The sequence below is a fragment of the Hemiscyllium ocellatum genome, chromosome 5 (genome assembly GCF_020745735.1).
Source record: "Hemiscyllium ocellatum isolate sHemOce1 chromosome 5, sHemOce1.pat.X.cur, whole genome shotgun sequence".
NCBI lineage: Eukaryota > Metazoa > Chordata > Chondrichthyes > Orectolobiformes > Hemiscylliidae > Hemiscyllium > Hemiscyllium ocellatum.
In genome coordinates this window covers 38,979,029-39,003,660 of record NC_083405.1, presented here as the reverse complement: position 1 = coordinate 39,003,660, position 24,632 = coordinate 38,979,029, and the positions used below count along the sequence as shown (strand labels likewise).

The 24,632-nt window shown below is 40.7% G+C and overlaps 1 protein-coding gene across 1 annotated transcript; it reads left to right on the top strand.

Moving 5' to 3' along the window:
• Positions 1-731: 731 nt before the first annotated feature.
• On the top strand, positions 732-15,106 carry LOC132816001 (pro-neuropeptide Y-like). The gene is made up of 4 exons (XM_060825405.1): positions 732-1,107; positions 1,281-1,459; positions 12,923-13,001; positions 14,975-15,106. Exons 1-3 carry the CDS (start codon positions 895-897, stop codon positions 12,993-12,995), a joined length of 465 nt encoding a protein of 154 aa, XP_060681388.1. The 5' UTR covers positions 732-894; the 3' UTR covers positions 12,996-13,001; positions 14,975-15,106.
• Positions 15,107-24,632: the final 9,526 nt, after the last annotated feature.

The following is a 24,632-nucleotide window of genomic DNA, read 5'->3' as shown; positions in this document are numbered from 1 at the left end:
CTTACACTTGAACGTATTGCAGGGGCTGTGGGCTCCCAGTTGGGTGATTCTCTGCTTTACACACAGATCAGCAAATATACAGCGTGAGCCATGAAGCAATTTAGCCTTATCTCAGTCGAAGGCACGAGGAGGCTGCAGACTAAGTGTTCGAGTGTACAGTGTTATTAATAGATAATAATTTAGAATTGCTAAAGCTTGTTTTAAATACCATTGTATCGCGAATTCTCCCTTGGGATATTAAGGGGGAAGGGGTCACAGTAGATAGGACCGAAAGTTTCCTTTGAGTTGGCAGGAAGCAATCAGTGTTATCAATGATAGATCAGCAGGTTAGTGACAGGGCTCCAACACCGCCACTGCTGACGTCGTTTCGCCTTTGCAGGAATGTGATAACGAATTCTGGTCAATTAAGCGTGACTAGGAACCTCCCTCAATTCCTCCAAGGGAACACATAAAAAGCATGACATGGCATTAGCTTCTCAGCCTCAAAAAGACGGCGACCAGCCAGAGACGCCCACAGAACAGCGAGAGTTCCTTGTCCGGTTCCCAGCAACTTCCTCTGACCATCAGCTGGACCCGAGATGTGAGTAACATGAACCCGGAACAAGGCTAACACCAAATCGGATTGGCTCACTGAGGCAGGCTCTCTGTGTAACGTATAGATTACATACGTTATATGCGGAAAATATTCTAGGGGAAAGCGTTGCGTGTAAATCGTCCGAGTTTGACCAATTGTGATTTTAGATTGCTGAATGCAACTTAAACTAAGAAATGATGAGCTCGGTGGTGATTTCAGACTAATTTCAGAATAAATGCATGCTTCATCATATATAGCAGTGCACGGTGGACTTTAACAAAGTTTTTTGCACCGATATCAAACAGCTTAGCCAAAGGATAATGAATAGTATAAAACTGGCATCGAGCGAAAATGGGAAGCGCCCGAGGTTGCGTTCCCAGCTGCTGCTCGATGTTCAAAAGGGATGGGCTTGTGTGTCGGTGTGTTTTGGGAGAATTGCTACGAGCAGGCAATCTGAGTCTGTTTGTAATTTCTCGGCACATAGCGACTTGTGTCACTGTGTCTGTGAGAGACCCCACACAGTGATCGTTCTGGTAAGCGGCTGCACTTGGTGCGATGTTTTGTAACGCTGGGGAGTGTCAAACGTTACATTTCTCCTCGGCTTAAGAACTGGATTGTTTTTTAATGCGTATGTCTCAGAAACGGGAGCTTGTCTGGGGGAAAAAAAATGCGCTGCTCAGTTGATTTTTTTTTGTTGTCCTTCCAGATGCAAGGCAACATGAAGTTTTGGCTGGGAGTTTCATTTTGCTTGCTGATCTGTATAGGAACTTTTGCCGAGGCTTACCCGCCCAAGCCCAACGACCCAGGAGAAGGCGCTTCTGCTGAGGATCTGGCCAAATACTACGCCGCACTGAAACACTACCTTAACCTCATCACCAGGCAGAGGTGAGGCTACATGCTCCATATCCAATACATTTGGTGGCATGAACCCGGGGCATTGCTGGCTGCTCAGTTCTTTAGCGTTTAAGAAACATCCAAAACAGGGGAAGCTCGAGGGAAAAAATAGTTCCAAGGCAGTGTAGGACACATCTTATAGAGTCAAAACGTTCCAAATTCTGTATTTTTACCAACATTATTGAAGTTAGCTGCTAATAAGCACTCCGGGTTTCAACATTTTAAAATCTCACCCTGTGAGATAGAACATGAATGATTGCTGACATTGGGCTCAGCGCCGGATTGGTGATAGTTCAAATGGCACATGGCAACATTCCCACTTCAGTTTAGTGAGTCCATCTCCCCATATTGCCCTAACCCCGGTCTGATAGAACTGGGTCCAGTTAGGAACGAGATCACTTGCAATACTGACTCTTTTAAACAAAAAACTATACACAACACTTCGGGTTATTACAGCAGGATGTTGTTTGTGTGCAGAGACGTCTAAGTGTTTATGATATACATACATAACACACGTGTGAAGCGGAATCTGGGAGCATTTCTAAGACAATAACTGACTGTTTTAAAAACTGCAGTTTGAATGTGATTATCCTCATTAGAGCAGCAGGTGTATTCGGTTAGGTAAGTAATATCCGATAATGTTACTGAGATCAGAACCTCCCCTGAAATAATTCCTCAATTCTGAGGTAAGAGTTACTTTCAGATTATGTCATGAATTGATGTGAGCCCAGAGAAGCTCCACCTAAAATATGAAGTTGCAGAACACTGTCCCAGTTAAAGAGAAAGACTAAATGCACCGGATTTCTGCTCTGGCTACATTTTACAGCATCTTGGAATCCGGTATAAGCGGAGTCCGAGTCAATCAAATCTTTTGGTGGAGTCTGGAAATTTCGATATTAGCCAATTCCAGCGACAGTTATCAACAATAGCAGACGAGATTGAACTAACAACATTGGACAGCACTACATCGAATGAAAGCAGCACTGAATGGCTTTGTCTAAGCTCTGTACTAGCAACTTTCAGGAAATCGATATTCCATTCACAAATGGAACACAACTTAATTCTGCCTCTCTGTAGCTTTGGCCGAGAGGATACAGTGGGTAAGATATCTGCTGTTTCCAGACTGAATATCTCACTGCTATAGACGGTTTGCAGACGGTCCTCCTTAAAGGCAGCAAACTCCGGAATTTCGTTAGGCTGCCATAGTTCCTGATTTAAAAATCACACAACACCAGGTTATAGTCCAACAGGTTTATTTGGAAGCACTAGTTTTCGGAGCGCCGCTCCTTCACGTACCCCACAGCCACCTGATGAAGAAGCGGAGCTCCGAAAGCTAGTGCTTCCAAATAAACCTGTTGAACTATAACCTGGTGTTGTGTGATTCTTAACTTTGTGCATCCCAAAATGTGGCCGAACTGTCAGAGTTTGGGTAATGGGGTGTCATTTCCACTAGAATGCCTATCTGTCTGCCGTGGTAATGACAGGCTGCAGAAAGCTACTGCTCAGTGTTACTGTCACTGAAAAAGCATGAAAACAGCAGCACCCACACCACGACTTTTATGATTTAGATTGAGAGGTGGGGTGTTTGCTCTGGAGCAGCCACATTCACTGCAGGACCGAAGGGAACAGGAGCCCGCAGCCGGTTCAGGGGCAGGGGCAGGGTGTCATCCATGAAGCGCGGTCCATGGAAAGCGAGCAAATGGCATGTCATTTACAAAGGGTCCGAGCAACAAGTGAGAGAAAGCGCCGCTTTCTAATTGTGTTGGCTGTGAGGGGGAGTTGGATGGAATTAACGAGGAGAATGTGGCGATTTTTAATCTCCACTTGAAAAGGGAAGGAAGCCTCCGTTTTGTTTGAAAAGACAGATGAGAGTTGACACAGGATCTGAAATGAAAGATCTGCCCCATGACCAAGGCAAAACTGAAGCCGATACGAATTAATTTAATTTTACAAAAGCAACAGAGTGCGGATGCTGAAAATCTGAAATGAGTGGAAATTGTGTGCGGAGAGAGAAATCGAGTTAACGTTTCAGGTCTGCGATTCGTCTCCCCGTTTGTTGTCCCTAAACCCCTCCCTGTCCTCTGTCCAGTTGCTGTTGTGGTTCAGTGCCGGGCGGGGCGGAGCGGGGTGGGGAGGGGGTTTAACCGGACATTGCCACCTAGTGATCAAACTCAGATGCTCGGAACAAATTACTGCAGATTGTCCTGTAAACAACAAATGCTGGAGATCACGGCGGGTCAGAACGTCCAGAGAGAGAGAGACCAAGGTAACGTTTTGAGCTTACATAACACTTCATCAGAAGCTGAAGTGAAAACTCTGCTGAAGAGTCATCTAGACCCGAAACATTAGCTTGCTGTCTCCGGTCTCCCCATGTTCTCTGCACCGTGCGCTGAAGGAGAGACGGGAGTATTACGGTAATGGTTTGGCGAAGTTTGGTGGACTTCTCTGACTGAATGGTTTAACAATATCGAACAATAAATGTGCAGATCCTCGTGAATTTAGAATTAAACATTCTTCCAAAAGGAGTACAGGGTAAATTAAGATTTCTTGTATTCGTGTTTTGACCATGCAAGCCAACGGTGTTGGTGGGTACGGTGTATATACAGAGCTCTGTTTATTTGCAGGGTTTTGACCAGGGCGCGCAGCAGCTAATGGCAGCTATCGGAATGTTTATTGTAACCTGTGTCTTGGTAGAAAACTTGATCAGTTATTTGCTTTTAGTCAACGCAAATTATCGAAGCAAAAGCATTTTAACAGAATGAGTCACTGAGGATAGACTGGCAGCCTATTGGGGGGGGGGGGGGAACTGGATTAGATGTCACGTGGAAGATGACCACCTTGGCCGAACTTCCAGCGTCTAACTCTAAAGAGGAATGGAAGCTAGTTATCCCGGCATGTCTCAACCACTTCCTGAAAGAGCTGCCTAAATCGCACACAGTCCTGCTCCTCCCTCATACCTCGTTCAGATTTCTTTTCACGTTTGTGTCCAATTATCTTTAGCTAGTTATAATTCACTGTTTCCGCCACACCTCTGTGGGATGTATTCCAAAGCTAAACACTTGTTGTTATTGAAACGAAGTCTGCTAACCTCTTTGGCATTTCTTTTAACCGCCTTGTCTTTGAAAGCTAAATTTGTAACTCAAATGCACCTTTTAATTTCTCTATATTTACTATATCAAAATCCCTCATAATTTCCCAATATTAACGTTCCTCTAATGGGAACCAGTCTAATTCCCTCATCCCTGGTATCATTCTGTTAAATTTCTGTTACACCCTTTCCAAGACCATGGCACCTTCCTAAAGTGTGATACCCAGAATTGGACAAAGGAGCAACTTACAAGAGGTTTACAATTTTTTTTTTTGTTTTTATACTTTTGCCTTATGTTTAAAGCAACTAGGAGGAAGTGAGGACTACAGATGCTGGGGATCAGAGCTTAAAAGCGCAGCAGGTCAGGCAGCATCAAAGGAGAAGGAGAATCGATGTTTCGGGCTTAAGATTCCTGAAGAAGGGCTGATGCCCGAAACATCGATTCTCCTTCTCCTTTGATGCTGCCTGACCTGTGCTTTTCCAGCAACACACTTTTAAGCCTTTATGTTTAAACCCAATACCCTATTATGTTTATTCCAGTGGCTTTACCGATTTCTCCTTCCGTTTTCCATGATTTGTGTATGTGTGCTCAGATGTTTCAGCTATGAAGACTGACCAGACAGGGTGCAAGTTGTTTCCCTTAGAGATGAGAAAGGTGAGGGGCGATCTGGTTGAGATCTCCAAAATTAGAGGGTAGGTAGGAAGAATTCTTTCCACTTAGTAGAAGTTCAATAAGCAGAAGGTGTAGCTTTAAGATAAGAGATAGTAGATTTAGAAGGGATTTGAGGAAAGGTTTTTTCACCGGAGCTTGCAGGGTATTTATAACTCCCTGCCTGTAAAGTGATAGAGACAGGAACCATGACAATATTTAAGAAGCGTTTACATAAATACTTGAAATGCCATAGCATACAAGGCTACAGGCCACATTCTGTAAAATGGAACTGGAATAGTTTGGTGCCTGATGACTGGCATGAACATGATGGGCCAGATGTTGTCTTTGTGCTTAAATCTCTGACACTAACCCTTAAATCACTTTGCTCCTTTCCCAAAAGGAGAAAATATACAGATAGCGGTATTTCTTTTGTACAACATAACTAGGAAATCAGTGTGGATTATTCCTGGGGAATAAAGTTTTGATAATTTGTTATTTCCACTAATGTTTTCTTTAAGAAACTAACACATGAAATAATTGCCTCTATAAAGTCACAACTAGGCTCTTTTAAAATAATTATTAATACTCCAGTGAAAACAAGCTGCATTAGTGATTTTCTAGTCTCGGAAATTGCTTACGTAACTCAAATAGAATTCCTGTTACCTCTGGTTCAGTGCATAAAGTATTCAAATTAATCTGCCTTGATCTTCTTTATCCACCAATCACTTGGTTCATGAATTGGAAATCGCTCCTTATTTACTCCATATAATTCTGGGAGATCTGCAACTAGAAAAGCCAGGAGATGGGATCCACCAATCTCACTATGGGCTGATAGTGCAACATAACCAACAAGAACCAAAGCCAACATCAATAGCAGTGAAAGTATAATCAACGTGAAATGTTTCCAGGATGTCCACTGATCACTTACTGTGCTGAATATGCCAAGCATTTTCAATGTTTTACAATTGTCATTTTGAAGTTAACCGATTTTATTGTTTTGGGGGAGAATGTACTAAATGTTCTTTATGTTAAGATATAAGTTCTGTTTCTTTCAGTCCTGAAAGAAATATGTTACGAGGTAATAACAGATGAGGTTTTAATAGTTATAGAGGTGTACAGCATGGAAACAGACCCTTCGATCCAACCCGTCCATGCCAACCAGATATCCCAACCCAGTCTCGTCCCACCTGCCAGTACCTGGCCCATAATCCCTCCAAACCCTTTCTATTCATATACCCATTCAAATGCCTCTTAAATGTTGCAATATAAGCTCATTCCATATATGTATCACCTTCTGCATGAAAAAGTTGCCCATCAGGTCTTTTTTTATATCTTTCCCCTCTCACCCTAAACCTATGCCCTCTAGTTCTGGACTTCCTGACCCCAGGGAAAGACTTTGTCTATTTACCCTATCTATACCTCACACATAATTTTGTAAACCTCTAAGGTCACCCCTCCGCCTCCGACGCTCCAGGGAAAACAACCCCAGCCTCTCCCTATAGCTCAAATCCTCCAACTCTGGCAACATCCTTGTAAATCTTTTCTGAACCCTTTCAAGTTTCACAATATCTTTCCAATAGGAAGGAGACCAGAATTGCATGCAATATTCCAACAGTGGCCTAACCAGTGACCTGTAGCCGCAACATGACCTCCCAACTCCTGTACTCAATACTTTGAATAAAGGAAAGCATACCAAATGCATTCTTCTCTATCCTATCTACCTGCGTCTCCACTTTCAAGGAGCTATGAACCTGCACTCCAAGGTCTCTTTGTTCAGTAACACTCCCTAGGACCTTCCCATTTAGTGTATAAGTCCTGCTAAGACTTGCTCACCCAAAATGCAGCACCTCGCTTTTATCTGAATTAAACTCCATCTGCCACTTCTCAGTCCATTGGCCCATCTGATCCAGATCCTATTGTAATCTGAGGTAACCCTCTTCGCTGTCCACTACACCTCCAATTTTGATGTCGTCTGCAAACTTACTAACTGTACCTCTTATGCTCGTATCCAAATCATTTATATAAATGACAAAAAGTAGAGGACCCAGCACTGATCCTTGTGGCACTCCATTGGTCACAGGCCTCCAGTCTGTAAAAACAACACTCCACCACTACCCTCTATCTTCTACCTTTGAGCCAGTTCTGTATCCAAATGGCGAGTCCTCCCTGTATTCCATGAGATCTAACCTTGCTAATCAGTCTCCCATGGAGAACCTTGTCAAATGCCTTACTGAAGTCCATATAGATCAAATCTACTGCTCCGCCCTCATCAATCTTCTTTGTTACTTCTTCAAAAAACTCACTCAACTTTTTGAGACATGATTTCCCATGCACAAAGCCATGTTGACTATCCCGAATCAGTCCTTGCCTTTCCAAATACATGTACATCCTGTCCCTCCAGGATTCCCTCCAACAACTTGCCCACCACTGCGGTCAGGCTCACCGGTCCATAGTTCCCTGGCTTGTCTTTACCGCCCTTCTTAAATAGTGGCACCACGTTTGCCAACCTCCAGTCTTCCGACATCGCACCTGTGACTATCGTTGGTACAAATATCTCAGCAAGAGGCCCAGCAATCACTCCTCTAGCTTCCCACAGAATTCTCGGATACACCTGTTCAGGTCCTGGGGATTTATCCACCTTTACCTGTTTCAAGACATCCAGCACTTCCTCCTCTGTAATCTGCATATTTTGCAAGATGTCACCATCTATTTCCATACAGTCTATATCATCCATATCCTTTTCCACAGTAAATACTGATGCAAAGTATTCATTTAGTATCTCCCCCATTTTCTGTGGCTCCACACAAAGGCCGCCTTGCTGATCTTTGAGGGACCCTATTCTCTCCCGAGTTACCCTTTTGTCCTTAATGTATTTGTAAAAACCCTTTGGATTCTCCTTCATTCTATTTACCAAAGCTATCTCTTGTCCCCTTTTGCCCTCCTGATTTCCCTCTTAAATATACTCCTACTTCCTTTATACTCTTCTAAGGATTCACTCAATATGCTTCCTTCTTTTTCTTAACCAAACCTTTCTTTAGTCATCCAGCATTCCCTATACCTACCAGCCTTTCCTTTCACCCTGACAGGAATATACTTTCTCTGGATTCTTGTTATCTCATTTCTGAAGGCTTCCCATTTTCCAATTAGCATTCGAAAGTTCTTGTCTAATACCGTCAAGATTGGCCTCTCTCCAATTTAGAACTTCAACTTTTAGATCTGGTCTATCCTTTTCCATCACGATTTTAAAACAAAAAGAATTATGATCGTTGGTCCCAAAGTATCACCCCCCCCGACACCTGAGTCATCTGCCCTGCCTTATTTCCCAAGAGTAGGATGCAGATAGACACTACAGGCTCTCCATAAAGCATTCATTTGTGAAATGATTCTATGGTTTTCATCCCTGAGTATTTGAATGCCTATTCGATATCTTGATCACTCTGTGGAAATAAATATTTTTGAACATCGGTCCTTTCACAAGCTTGAACCTGCATCCAATTGTTCTGTATTCACAAGTAAATCCTATTAAAGAACCAGCTCTACTTTTCCCATCAGATTATCCCAAAAACACTTGCTATCAGGATGTTTGATCCTTGGCACCAGCAATCAGGTTTGTATCTTTTCTTTGCATTGCTTCAACACTCATTTGCCTTCTCTGCGCTTCATTGAGCGGAACTGGACACTATATTCTTGGAATAAAGCCAAAATGCTTCGGACCTCAGCCAATCAGGCGACACCATAGAGAAACAAGCAAATGTTAAGGGCTTGGGTTGAAAACCCTTCATCAGAATGGGGAGTCGAGATGTGATCCGACCCCAAGCACTGTACCGTGTGATTTATGGCATTCTCTAATTCATTTTCTGTTGTTGTTCTTGTGGTATCCAATATTCTGTTGATTTTAATGATTATCACTTTCTACATTATTTATGTATGTTGAGGGTGAAATCAATCCACAGTACTCATGCAAAATGGGCTAATAATGAATTGACAGATTACACCATGACAATTTTCTTTTCCATTTTGTGCTACTGACATCACCAACTTTTAACTCGGAGTGAGTCTACCATCACGAGATCTATTTTAACTTCACCCATAATTTTTAAACTCTATTTGTGGAATATGTGTCACTTCAATTATTCCTCCAACTCATGTTCAGTATTTTACTTTTCAAATTTAAGCTGCCATTGTCAAGTCATGTGTGTGTATATATTTTCTCTAACTCCTCTTGCTATTTTTGAGTTATCATCTTTTGATTCCCTTGGTGTCCTCGACTCTGTGACTAGTATGTATTGAGTTTTGAATCCAAGTAATTGTTGTGAATTAGAAACAGCAGTAACGTCAATGAAAATCTCTGATCTACAACCCTCAATAGTTTTAGAACTTCAGACAATGAGGAAGACATGTACATCTTTCCCATGTCTTTGCAACATACTGGTTACACTTTTTAAAAACTTGAAGTAGGATATGGTTCAACAAAGCAGTGTGCATCAAAAAATGAAATCCATGCCTGAAAAAGATATGAGTCACAAAGGCCCTGTGGAACCAATTTGAAGCCCATCTGACCTACACTATTCCATTCTTCTCCATATCTATATCCAATGACCATTTAAATGCCATTAAATTTGTCGAGTCTACTATTGTTGCAAGCAGCGCATTCCACGCCTCTACTTCTCTCTGTAAAGAAACTACCTCTGACATCTGACCTATATATATCACTCCTCAATTTAAAGCTATGTCCCCTCGTGCTAGCCTTCACCAACCAGGGGAAAAAAGCTTTCACTGTCCAACCTATCTAACCCTCTGATTATCTTGTGTCTCAAATAAGTCACCTCCCAACCTTCTCTCTAACAAAAACAGCCTCCAGTCTCTCAACCTTTCCTCATAAGGCCTTCCCTCATACGAGGCCACATCCTAGTAAATTTTCTGAATCATTTCCAAAGCTTCCACATCCTTCCTATAACGTGGTGACCAGAAACGTAAACAATTTTGTACAGCTGCAGCATGTGAATTGAAGCTAATGGGAAGCAGACGCCATATGTAACAAACATAGCTCTGAATCCTTAATTCTACACAAGAAGGTTTCCATGGCATGATAAAGCCCTTTTAACTGTGTACAACTTCAGTTCTTTGACTTTGTTTAAACCAGGCCTGATGCAGGTAATGAATAGTGTTGAGAAAGAACACTTATAATTTAATATCAGCTACTTGTAAATATTCAGTCTTTTTCTGAGGATCTGGATGCAAGGTAGTAAACAGAAGTACATGATTAAGTTTCACAAGTCTGTTCTACCTTTCCATGAATTGACAGCTGACATAAATCCTAATTCTAACCACTTTCCTTGGCACTATATCCCTTAATATCCTCTACTAGCAAAAATCCATCAAGCTTGTGTTTAAAATTATTTGTTAAGCTAAAATTTGCTGTTTCTTTGTAGGACAGAGTTTTATACTTCCCTTTGGATGAAGAAATGTTTCCTAACATCTCTCCTGAATGGCTTATCTCTGATTTTAAAAATTACATTCTTTGCGGTAGAATACCTCAGAAGTGGGAAAAAAAAAATCTACCACATTTTTCAACCTCAATCAACCCAAATTCCAGGGAAAACAATCCTAGTTTTTGTAATCTACATTTATTTAATAATACAATATTAATGGCGAGTGTTGTAGAGTGAGCAAAATGGTTTACAAGGATGACACCAGAATTGCAAACTTATATCCATCATTAAAGAATGGACAGGCCGGGTCACTGTTCCCTTCAAACAAGTAGGTGAGGGGTAACTGTACTAATAGATCAGACACACAGAAAACATTTATCATTTGGAGTATAGAGGAAAAAAACTAGAGGCTATTATATAAGTTCACCACTGATAGGAAATTCAGAACAAATATCTTTACCCACAATATACTCAGTGAGCATATGGAACTTATTCGTATAGGAGTTGTTGAGAGAAATGCTATGGGTACATATCTGGCTTCTCCATAAATATAAATGCAGGGTTATATTGATAGATGAGAAGGCAAGAATGGAACACAGGCACTGACATGGACCATTTGGACGTATCACCTTTTTGTGCTTTATGGTCTATGTATTTTGCAGTGCAGATAGTAGTCTGGTGAGTCTGTACAGAGATCTTTGAGACCAATGTATCTTCTCTTAGTGTCCAGAATTGTAGAGAGCATTCTAGATGTGGTCTAACCAGGGGTTTGTATAACTGGAACAAAATTTCCTCCCCTTCATATTCTAGCCGTCTAAATACGTGGCTAACATCATTTTAATTTTTATATATCTGGTCACCAAAATATATACACCTAAGTTCTTGTAATGTACACTTATCCTAGCTTTTCACTATTTTATAAAAAGTAAGGTAATGTTTCAGGTGAAGCAGTTTTGAGTATGGAACAATTCATTACGCAGATGATTCCTGGCCAGTTCTGATGTAGTGTTACACTAACTTCCAGATTCTGATTGGCTTCCTGTACACTATTTGTTTTTATTTCTGACAATGGTTCATTTATTGTGTTTTTTCTTAACCTGAATGGATGTGTTTAAATTAATCAGAATTTAGAATCTTCGAGATGTACAGCATGGAAACAGACCTTTCAGGAAGAAGGGCTTATGCCCGAAACATCGATTCTCCTTTTCCTTTGCTGCCTGACCCGCTGCGCTTTTCCAGCAACACATTTTTAAGCTCTGATCCCCAGCATCTGCAGTCCTCACTTTCTCCTAAGCAGACCCTTTTAGTCCAACTCGTCCATGCCGACCAGATATCCCAACCCAATCTAGTCCCACCTGCCAGCATCTGGCCCATATTCTTCCAAACCCTTCCTATTCATATACCCATCCAAATGTTGCAATTGTACTACAACCACTTCCTCTGGCAGCTCAATCCATACATGTACCACCCTCTGCATGAAAAAGTTGCCCCTTAGGTCTCTCTTATATCTTTCCCCTCTCATCCTAAACCTATGTCCTCTTGTTCTGGACTCCCCGACCCCAGGGAAAAGACTGTCTATTTATCCTATCCATGCCCCTCATGATTTTGTAAACCTCTAACGTCATCCCTCAGCCTCCGACACTTCAGGGAAAACAGCCCTAGCCTATTCAACACTCCCTATAGTTCAAATCCTCCAACCCTGACAATATCCTTGTAAATCTTTTCTGAACCCTTTCAAGTTTCACAACATCTTTCCGATAGGAAAGAGACCAGAATTGCACGCAATATTCCAACAGTGGCCTAACCAATGTCCTGTACAGCCGCAACATGACCTCCCAACTCCTGTACTCAATCCTCTGACCATTAAAGGAAAGCATACCAAATGCTTTCTTCACTATCCTATCTACCTGCGACTCCACTTTCAAGGATCTATGAACCCGCACTCCAAGGTCTCTTTGTTCAGCAACACTCCCTAGGACCTTACCATTAAGAGTATATGTCCTGCTAAGATTTGCTTTCCCAAAATGCAGCACCTTGCATTTATCTGAATTAAACTCCATCTGCCACTCCTCAGCCCATAGGCCCATCTCATCAAGATCCCGTTGTAATCTGAGATAACCTTCTTCACTGTCCACTACATCTCCAATTTTGTTGTCACCTGCAGAATTTGTTTGGCGTGCATGCTCCACTTTCTTTAAGAAAAGTGTATTTAAATATTTGCTGAATGAACTGAACAAATTTGGTAATTGTTTAAAAATGTTTTGGTTATTTGTTTACAACAGGCATGGAAAGAGATCTAACCCTGAAGCTCTGATCACTGATCTGCTGCTGACGGAGTACTTAAAGTTCCCCTAAATACAGGTGAATATATTTGTCAAGAATTTTTTTTGTAACACCACAGCTTTTCATGATAGCAGTGTACAGCTTAAAGCAATTCACTATTGACAGCACCAGATGCAGCATTTGATAGATGGGGGTGGGCATGCATTAATTGACTTCTGCAGCATCATTAAATTTAATTAGTTTAGTCTAGGTTGAAGGCACATATTTAAATAATGGTGTTCAATCATCTAAGAATTGATGAGAAATTCCATCAGAGGTTCAGTTCTTTTTTAAATCACACCCACTACATGCAAATATCTAACTCCAATTTCTGGAGCCCAATATAATGATCAGTCTGGAGAACCTTTCATTAATGACTTGTTACATTTCCACTGGTACATGGATTTTAAAGTAAAAGGAATGTTCAAGAAAATTAACACCAAAGCTTAGTTTGGTTGCTAGAAAGAGATTTAAATTCACCTTTGGTGTTCTAACTGGTATGAATACAAGATTAAGTAAATTTAAGCACAACTCAACACCTGATGGAGTGGCACTCTGAAAGCTAATGTTTCCAATTAAACCTGTTGGACTATAACCTGGTGTTGTGTGATTTTTTTTTTTAACTATAGAATGGCATCAAGAAAGGTAGACTATCTGCTTAAGTGGATCAAATTATACTTTGAATTTGATACATGACCAGAAACTCCGATTCATTTCGATTCTACCAGAATTTCACCCAACTGTTGAGGCTTGAGTTTGAGGCTGGGGTACTGGCAGGAAGTAAGGGTGGGGTGGGTGCAGTAGGTGTGTTAGTAGGGAGTGATGCTAGAACTGAACAGGTTAAAGGGTATATCAATGAGAGCTTTCTAACATGAAAGGAAAATATAAAGGGCTGAAAAGATTAAAAATAACAATTTTGAACATTACAGTATCCACCATTGTGTTTAATTTTACAAATATTTTGTAAGTAGCTTAGCATTGAAAATATAACAAGGTGCTCACTTTCAACTGGGGTGGATACTTCACCTGATGAAGGAGCATCACCCCAAAAGCTTGTGATTTCAAATAAACCTGTAGGACTATAACCTGGTGTTGTGACTTCTGACCCTGTGCAACAAGGACATAATTGATCGAAGCAAAAATGATCACTTTGCCCTTTGAGCCTTCTCGGAAATTCAGTAAAGGTCACCTTTATTATAATGCTGTGCATTTGACAAAGATTTCATCTAAAACTCTAAGTTAATTTGCCCTCCACTAAAGAAATTATTAACCAAACTGGTAATGTAAATATTTAGTCATAGAGACGTACAGCAGGGAAACAGATACTTTGGTCCAACTCATCCATGCTGTCCAGGTATCCTAAACCAATCTTATCCCATTGGCCAGCACCCAGCCCATATCCCTCTAAACCCTTTCTATTCATATACCCATCCAGATATTTTTCAAATGCTGCATTTGTACCAGCCTCCACTACTTCCTCTGGCAGCTCATTCCATACACGTACAACCCTCTGCATGAAAAAGTTGCCCATCAGGTCATTTTTATGTCTTCCCCTTCTCACCCTAAACCTATGCCCTCTAGTTCTGGACTCCCCCACCCCAGGGTAAAGACCTTGTCTATTTATCTTATCCATGCCCATCATGATTTTGTAAACCTCCTATAAGGTCATCCCTCAGCCTCCGACGCTCCAGGGAAAGCAGCCCCAGCCTGTTCAGCCTGTCCCTATAGCTCAAATCCTCCAACCCTGGCAACATTCTTGTAAATCTTTCCTAGCCATTTTCAGGTTTCACAACATCTTTCCAATAAAAGGGAGACCAGAATTTTTTGTCTGGGTAAATGTGGTAATGAGTAGAAGTGGTACTAGTTGTCACCTGTGTGACAACGTTTGTTTGTGAAAAGACAAGAAAATGAGAACAGCAGTCAGAAAAAGTCCTTTGTGTGTTAAGCATATCTTTGTTATCGAATTAAAAATGTTAGCAGTTGCCTTTACTCATACTTTGTTTCTGTTTCAGGTATGATGAGCCTTCCATGTGGTGATTGGAAATAGAAGTTTTATTTAATGGGATTCCCATTTTATCGTCCATTACTGTGGAAATGCAACATTCTCCATGTTCTCAAGACCCTCATTTTATATTCAAAGATCACCAATGCATGAAACCATCATTGAATCTGTAGATTTTGTTTTTCTTGCAGCATATATTGTATATAAAGTTTATTTAAATAAATGATGTCTTCACTGAATATGTAATACATTATAAAGGCTATAAAGAAATTATTCTATTTATGGGAAGGACTGGTTTGTGCCATTAAAGTTCAGTAATGAAACAATACAACCTAAATGGGAATGTGTATAAAGTTACCTAACCAAAACATGAAGTGAGGCAAGAAAACTATGATTTGTCAACATTATATATTAATGGTATTTGCCAACTCTGTTGAATTGTTTTCTATATCATACTACACTTCAACTCTTTTGGATTATAGATAAGTTTTCACAAAAGTGTACTTAACTAACATCAAAATGCATAACACTTCAACATAATTCCTAAATACATAAGCCTAGATCATCGTCCTCCTTGTGTTAGTAAAAGACCTAAATGGAAATCAAGAGGAGCCAATCTCCTTTTATTGTGTAAGTTTATTACTAAGAAAGAAATGAAGTAATTCAATAGGATGAGTTAACTTGATGTTGGTCGTGCTCAATACTTTTGAGGACAATGTGGTAAAATAGAGAAATGTACTTTGATGAACTGCAAAGGACTAACATTTAAGGAAAAGTAGAAATAAAGCTTTTCAACTTCTGAACAAAAGTTGCCAACAGAAGCAACACTAGCCTCCAAGGCTGTTTTCATTGTTATGAGCTAAGCAAATTATGCTTCTAATGAAATTGTTGGTATTTGGCTTTTAATTAATAGGTGGTGCACTTTTCATTTACACAGAATAATTCCTTATCATGAAGATATTGAAATTGCTGTTATTGATTGTGGGAATACTGAAGTTAGTAATGCCTCCTGCATGCGCTTTACCACCTGATATTAGCTTCAATGCTTTAGTGATTTAATTGCATGGTTTTAGATATAAATGTTTTTTGATACTTATACAGGGATAATAAGTACAAAAGGGAGAAGAGGGATCAAGAGAGTGGTGAGGTGGTGGAGGTCACTGAAGGACCATTTGCAGCTTGTAATCCCGAGAGAAAGGGGTTTTATGCAGGCCCTGACAAATGTAAAGGCAGGATCTGCTTTAATTGTCAAGAGGTTTCCCTGCTGTAGGCAGCCGGATTGACGGTTGTTCTGGGTGACAGCCTGGAAATGGAGAAGATGTAAGTCTTGGGAAGGGGAATTGAACAATCTTGAGACCAGTGGGGTGGAGTCAGCTGATCACCTGACTGTAAACTTGGTGAAACATTCCTGCTCCTCCTAGGCTACAGACTCTATTGTGAACATATTTTCCAACAAGTCCCTTGCCATCGACGATCAGGCTTCCTGGAGAGTTACAACATCCAGCCTGCAGGCAGTAAAATAAAAATGGTTACATCGATTCTCCTAAATTGTTAGCAGCACCTTCACCTGTCCTGAAGAGTGAAAATTACCTCCTTAGATCCAAAATTTATTTTATTCTGCCATAATTTACTTATTTTTAGTTTTTCTTTCATATAATTAGGATTTGTAATTAGAATTCTTGGTACGTTTGAAATAGTCAGTGAGTTGTTGAAATGCTCACAGATGTGAATCCCTTTTTGGCCACTGGCTCAATCTGTTTTGATACATTGTGATAATAAAATTGATTGTTTGGTCTTGGTTGGGTTTGAGCTTCTTGAGTGTTGTTGCAGCTCCACTCATCCAGACAAATGGACAATATTCATTTCATGCTTGGTTTGAGCCTGTCAATGTGAACAGACCTTAAGATATCAGGAGATGAAATATTGTCTGCAGAATCCCCAGACACCTGATCTACTTTCACAGAGGCAGTATTTATAAGGCTGGTCAGTTACATTTCTGATGATCAATGAGGGTTCCCAGGTGGATGCAGCAATGACACTCTTGTTAAATAGTGAGATGGCTCAAACTCTTGTTGAAAATGGTCATTGCCTGGCACTCGTATGGTGAAAATGTTACTTGCCAGTGATCAGCCCAAACCTGACTGTTGTGCAGATCTTGCTGCATGTCAGTAGGAATTGCTTCCTTTTCTGAGGAGTTGTGAATGGTTGAAAACTACAAAATCAGTGAGCTTCCTCGCTTCTGTTTTAAAGTGGAGAGAAGGTCATTGTTGAAGTAGTCGAAGATGTTTGAATCAAGGCACCTTTCCATCACATTACTGAGAATTAAGAGTATGTAGATGGGGTGGTAATTGGCCAGGTTGGTTGTATTCTGTCTTCTGTGCGAAGAACATACCTAGATTATGTTCCCATTTGTTGGATTATTACCAATGTGTGGCTGTACTAGAATAGTTTGGTTGGATGTCCTATTGTCTCTGAAAGTCTTCAGCATTCTAAGTACTATTGTGTCGGACCTGAAGAACTTCACTGTATTCAGTGCATGTGGTTGTTTTTTGACACTATGTGGAGTGATTTGACTTTCCGAATAGTGTCATCTGTGATCATGGAAATTCATGAGCAGGCTGACATGGATGATCCTATCAGCACCTCTGGTTAAAATTAGTTACAAATGTTTTCAGTTCTCTTGCACTCAAATGCTTCTCCTTGACAACATTGAGATGCTCATAGGATCACTTCTTATTATTTGTTTCATTGTCCACCAATATTCACAACTGTAGCAAGACTTAAAGATTTGTCCTGACCTCATCTGTTGGTTATAGGATCACTTACTTGATTGTGGGAGGACAGAAATTTCTTCTGTCATGAGCATCCTACCCCATTTAGCCTGTGTTAGTCCCACATTGTAGCTTTATTAGGCTTACCTCCTGCTACTCCTGGCATGGTTTTCAATGTTCTTCATTGAACCAGGGTTGATCCTTTGGCATAATGGCAATGTTAGAGTCAGTGATATGCCAGGCTATGAGGTTACAGGTTACAGTGGGATACAATTCTGCTGCTGCGGATGGCACAAGGCACTTTATGGATGCCCAGCTTCTAAATCTTTTCTGATAGACAGTATGGAGCTTCTGAATCCTCATTACGAGGATGAAACGTGGTCTCCACAATGTCTACCAATACTATCGGATGTGGCAGAGGCAGGTAGATTGAACTATTGACATAAAATAAAGAACTGCAGGTGCTGGAAATCTGAGACAAAAACAGAAATTACTGACAAAGCTCAGCAGGTCTAGCAGCATCTATGGGGAGAAAGCATAGTCAACATTTCAAATCTGGCAAGTCTTCATCAGATGAAAACCTGCTGAGCTTTGCTAGCAATTTCTGTTTTTTTCTGGTAATATTGAATTTTCTTTACAAATTAAGTATTTCAAATATGATAATTCAAGGTAACATAAAGGGCATGACACAATACCTTGCTGTGGTAATTCACCTAAACCCACTCAGAATCGTTTATTGTAATTGATCATTTTCTTCATGAGCATTTTAAAATATCTGCTTTTACCTTTTTGTAAATAAGGTTCTCTTTCAATTCAATGTCAAATGAATAAAATAATCTGATCAGTTTAACACATACATTGATATTACCTTTGATTTTTTTTGGCACTAGATAATCCTGCCTTTAAGTTGATTGTCAATGCCAATAACATTTCTCATGTTTAGGATTGGAATTAGGATTTGACAATGGATCTTTCACCAAAAACAAAGGGCTTGGCTACAAATGAAATTTCAAACACGAATGGAATCAGATGAAATTTAACATGCTCCTTTAACACTGGAAGGTGAAACATGTGATCTGGAATTTAAAGTAATGATGAGAACAAAACACTTATTTTGCTTGAGCCTTTTTTCTTCAATTGACTGTGGCAACTTACATAGTCATGGACTCATGCTAACTTATTTTGTCTCCTGAGGGAGATTAACAATTCAACTATAATAAGAGGATAAATGTCTAGCCCCCAGTTTAACCTTACCATCCATATTATTCAAGTTGCTGGGTGGTTTCCACAGTGCCAGTGCGAGTACATGAAGTATTTGAGGAAGATTTGTAAAATTATTCTTTCAACTTTATTTCTCTTAGAAATTAACATGCAGTATTAAATTATAAAGTACTGTGTTTTCAACATAAAGCTCCATTTTATTACATTTTACAACGAAAAATGCCATGAAACGCTAAACATTAGTATTATTTAATCAGGATGTATGAATGAGTAACTTAAAAGAACATTACACTTGGATAAGAAATTTTATAAGTAAAGCATAGAATATATCAATTTATATGAAAATCTTTTCATTTTATTTTATTTAATCATTCAGTACATCATGCAAGTGACTTATAAATATGTTAGACACTTTTGACTTCGAGTTCCAAAATTTACTGTGGCCATTAGATTGTAGTTGGACAAATACTAAAAAATTGATAATTGGAAATCATACTCCTGGATCCTAGAACCATGCAGAGCACATGAAGAGACCAGTAGGTCAAACACATATGTGCTTAAAACACAACTTAAAATCAGTGAGCTATTTGCTCACTCTATAATCCAATTCTTTTTCTTGGAGTGTGTCTAATTGTAATTTGAGACTATTTACATATTCCTGTTTAGTGGTTTGTCCTGATGGATTATTCTAGAATTTCGTCAGCTTTGGAGTTACTTCCAACTTCTTAATTTTTAGCATTTGTCCAAAGTTATTTGAAATTACATCACAATATACAATATCTCATAATATGATCAATTCTCATCAGGATCTTGAAAGTCTCACTCAGGTAAGCTCAGCATCTCTTCTTTACCAAAGAAGAGAAAGTCAAAATTTTTTTTTACTCAGCTTATTAAATGCCTCTAATAAACCTGCCTGGTATTCTTGTGCCTGTCTATATTTTCATATGGTCATTAATGGCCAAGGTAATGGGACCATCTCATGCATGGGGCTGAATAGGTGGCTGATTTCTTGCTTCTTTTAGTGTCAGTCTCTTCCTTGAGAACCGAAAGTCTCTGAGTTAGTGGCGGGTGCAAGTGAAAGCCTGGCCAGTGCATCCTTTGAGGGTTCAAAGCAGGGAGCAAGTTTTCTTTTCCTCTGAACCTTGTCCTGAATGTTGAGGCTGGAACACCATTCTTGCTTGCACTGTGAGGTGTGGTGCGTGCAAGTGAGTTCTAATATGATGTGAAAACCAGAAGGCTCCAGCAGTAGCAAACACTTAACCCTCTCCAACAGTTTCATTCCCTGAGAAAGACAACCAAGAACCTGTTGTGTAACTAACAAGGTGAAGAGTGGAAAGTTGTTCTGAGCTATGGTGTATCAGGCTCCATGTATCCACAATAGGCCAAATTGTTTCCTTCTGTGCTGTATATGATTCTAGCAAGTGCTTTGAATGTTGAAATTCTCCTGTAAAGGACAAGTAAATGGTCCAGAAAAATATTAAGCTTTAGCTTTCTCCTGAACTATTTCAATATGATTAATTCAGTAATATGATTAATTGCTTTCCTCTCTTACTATTGTTGTGAAGACTAACAGTCATCAGTTTAAGGTTAGAGGGGAAAGAATAAAAGGGAACCTGAGAGGCAATTGTTTTACACAGAGGGTGGTACACATAAGGACTGAGCTGCCAGCAGAAGTGGTTGAAGTGGGTACATTAACAACATTTAAAAGACATTTGGAGAAATACGTGGATAAGAAATATTCAGAAGGATATGTGCCAAGTGCAGGAAATGGGTTTAATGCCGATGGACATTTGGGTCAGCATGGACCAGTTTGGATAAGAGGGTCTGTCTCTGTGCTGTACATCTCTATGTTTCTATGTCAGATATTAATTTTTAAATGATCAGCCAGAGACAGACATTGGACTTTTTAACCAAAACAAAGATAATGACTGAAATTAAAACAAATGTGGCATCCAAACTTGCAGAATAGACAAGGTAATTGACCTCCTTTCTGCATTGTTTGTGTTACGAAGGTGTAAGAAGTACTGTATCTTTAAGAGAGGTGAAAGCTAGCAAGGACTCAGAGAGCACAGAGAGTCTGGAACAAGGTAACAATGTAACACTTGGTCAGAACAGCTAGCACTGGCTGGGTTGCTATGAGACAAAAACAAATTCAAATTCAGCCAATCAGTTTAAATTATGTCCCAAGATACCAAACTCCAATCAACTTTGAATTTAGTACTTTGACAAAATTAAAACCAATCAAACAATCCAATGTTTTGGGGGTATAAAACCAGAAAAAAATTGAACAGTTGGAGGAGAACAGCCAAAAGACCAACAGATATAGACTGCTAGTAAGAACTCTCTGAGAGGTACCTGTCTGGAGAAGGAGTTTGCACAGAAATTAACATCAACATCGACCTAGACATCAAATCTACAGAGGAAGGTATAAAAAGAAGATTTGAAATTTGAATTTTTTGGTAAATCTTAATCCGGGGTTTTATCGGACAAGGGAAATTAAAAGATAGGTTAGAGAAAGGAGTTGTAAATAGTTGTTAATTAATTATTCTCTGTTAGACTTTAAAAAATAAAGTTGTTAATTTTTACTTTAAATAGTGACTTTTGGGACAGTCTTTGCCTCTCGAATTTTAACAGATTACAGTGCAGGGTGAATCTTTTCTGTGTTGCTGGTTTAAATTAGGGGCGTGAGGGGGGCTGGGGGTGGTTTACACCATCCCATAACATTTGCTACTCCTTTGAACCCTGGAGATGACACTGAACCAGGTGGCAACCTCAGACCAGGTTGGCAGGGTCAGGTGGTGCGGACACCTCTCCCATCCTCTGGGAAAAAGATCCCTTTCCTTTGTACCACCTCGTCCACCAGGAGCTCCTGGTACCTGTCAGACAAATTTAATGCCATCTATCGCTTGATTACCATATTCTGCCTCTGTCTATGTGCAATGCAGTTTCAGATTGCAAGTGCTTCTCTGGGCACAGTGTTGTCTTTAAAGATGGTGTGGATGCAAGGAATGTCAGTCTTTTAGTGACTATCCACTGAGTGGTGAGATCTTGTTGCAAAGACGTGTGGCAAAATGGCTGGGGATCTGACGTGAGAGAAGCCATGCAGGGCCGGCTAGGGAACTAATGCCAAAAGAGAAAATGCTGGAAAATCTCAGCAGGTTTTGCAGCATCTGTAAGGAGAGAAAAGAGCTGATATTTCAAGTCTAACTGTCAGCTCTTTTCTCTCCTTACAGATGCTACCAGACCTACTGAGGTTTTCAAGCATTTTCTCTTTTGGTTTCAAATTCCAGCATCTGCAGTAATTTGCTTTTATCTAGGGAACTAATGCAGTAAGCTTGGTAAGATACAATGAGAAAAGTCACAATATTTCATTGACAAGAAACACTCTAAACATTTTATGCAACTTGCACTTAGCTCAAAAAATGCAAGGTTCAGCCGAAGCACAATTCATAACAATTTTAAAAGAGAAATAGATAACTATTTGAAAAATAAAAGTGAAAACTCAAAGGATCTAAGACTGTTAATGTAGTTCTTTCAGTGATCCATCACACATGCAGCAGGTTGAATAGCCTCTTCTATGTAAGTTCTATAGGATGAATCATTCCTTCATTGGCTGTCTTAATTGCATCGAGTTATTTGGAGGCTTTTCTCCATGAGTCCTTGCATGATTTCTTGGGCTATTTTTCCAAATGCTCCTCATTAACTATCTAGCTCGCCCCTACAGCACCTGTCATAGCTGATTCTGGCCCAACTACCACACATCATTCCCAGAACAACTCACCACTCAGTGGATCTCTACTGGCAAACTTGCATTCCTTGTGTCTGTGCCAGTTTTGAACAGCTTCTGGGTATCCAAGTGAGCATCAGTAATCCAGTATTGCCACCACTGCAAGGTCATGGTATTGCAGCCATGAAGCCATGCTGCCTACAGCACATAGCTGCCTCAGACATACAAACCCATTTCGGTATCCTAGTCACTGCATAACAAACACACCACACACTTTCCTTGTCTGCACTACATCTTGCCTGAACGCCCTCTAAGTCAGTGATACCCTGTCTGCAATTTCCACTATAGACAAGTGGCCTGACATTGTTGACGAAGAGAACATCACATACAGGCATACATTTGGACAAAAATGAGCTATTATTTACAGACATCAAAAGGGAATGCTAAACAAAACCAACAGAGACTGAAACATGCTCTGACAATGCAAACCAGATTTTAGTCTAATGACCAATGACTATTTTACATTCCATAGTGATCTGCTGCACCCAGCTCTCTTCTACTGGAACCATGTCAAGCAGATCCTGCTTGACTTGTAGTGACCAACACAACTGAGCTCCATCACGGGCAGACAGATTTCTCCTCCCCAGTAACCTTAGTCTCCTCCTTGGAAAACCATTCCCATTCCCCCAGTTCCTCAGTATCCAGCACATCACCTCACTGTCTGCTCCAGCTGTGTTGAGTATAGCAGTGCAGGGTGATATAGCACACTCTCCAGAATATACCTGAGGTTCACTCAGATCAGTCCAAGCAGCAGAACTATATCTTCAGTAGCTCTATCCACTGCACCACCATGGCTCTGATTGAGGCACAGACAGCATTGTATCTACTTCAGTCAGGGGGTTTGTGCAATAGTGTCATGAGCTGAGGTCACATTAGACAGTTCTTATCCTTAATGGAATGGATCCCTTTCCTGTTGATCCATTCTGCAGTGTTGCGATATAATCTTGTCAGTGCCACATGTTTGCTGTCGATGGAATGCAGTACTTGGGAGAAGCCAGCTATGTTGCTGAATCATACTGCTGGCTGCAGCATTGACCTCACCATTGGGGTTGGATGGGGGGGGAGGGGGTGTGCAGAGAGTGAGGAAATGAACTGGTATGACCCTGCTCAGAAGGTTTCAGTCAATGCACTGAGGGATTCATAGGGGGTGGGGGGTGGGGGGTGCAGGGAGTGGGGAGTATGGCTGTGTGATCCCACACAGGTCATCATTACTCCTGGAAGAAGCCAGTCACAAAGAAATTCAGAGCTACTTTCACAGCCACTAGGAGACAGTGGCCTCCCACATTTACAGCCCTCAGTACCCACTCCTACAGCCCTCAGTACCCACTCCTATAGCCCTCAGTACCCATTCCACAACCCTCAGTACCCAATTCTGCAGCCCTCAGTACCCACTCCTACAGCCCTCAGTACCCCGTCCTACAGCCCTCAGTGCCCATTCCACAACCCTCAGTACCCATTCCACAACCCTCAGTACCCAATCCTGCAGCCCTCAGTACCCAATCCAACAGCGCTCAGTACCCAGTCCTACAGCCCTCAGTCCTGCTCTGACATTTGGCACAGTTCCATTACAGTGATGCAAGACACAAGGTGCCTTTGTCAGCACTCAGCCTCACTCATGCCCCGGAAATAGAGTTGGGGCTGGAAGACTCTGGCTCTTTTTCAGACCCCACAGGTCCTGAATGGCCCTGCAGCAGCGAGCTCTCCCTGAGCTGTTTGCTCCTTGACCTCCATGGCAATCTACTCCGGTTCCTGAGGTTCCCATGAGCCTTGGTTTTCCTGTATTCGCCTTCTTACATCAGCAGCCCCACTGCCTAATGCCACCAGTAGCAAGACTCTCAGTGGAAATAACATCCGCTCAGTTACCTCCTCCCTCCTCAGTATCCAAGGGC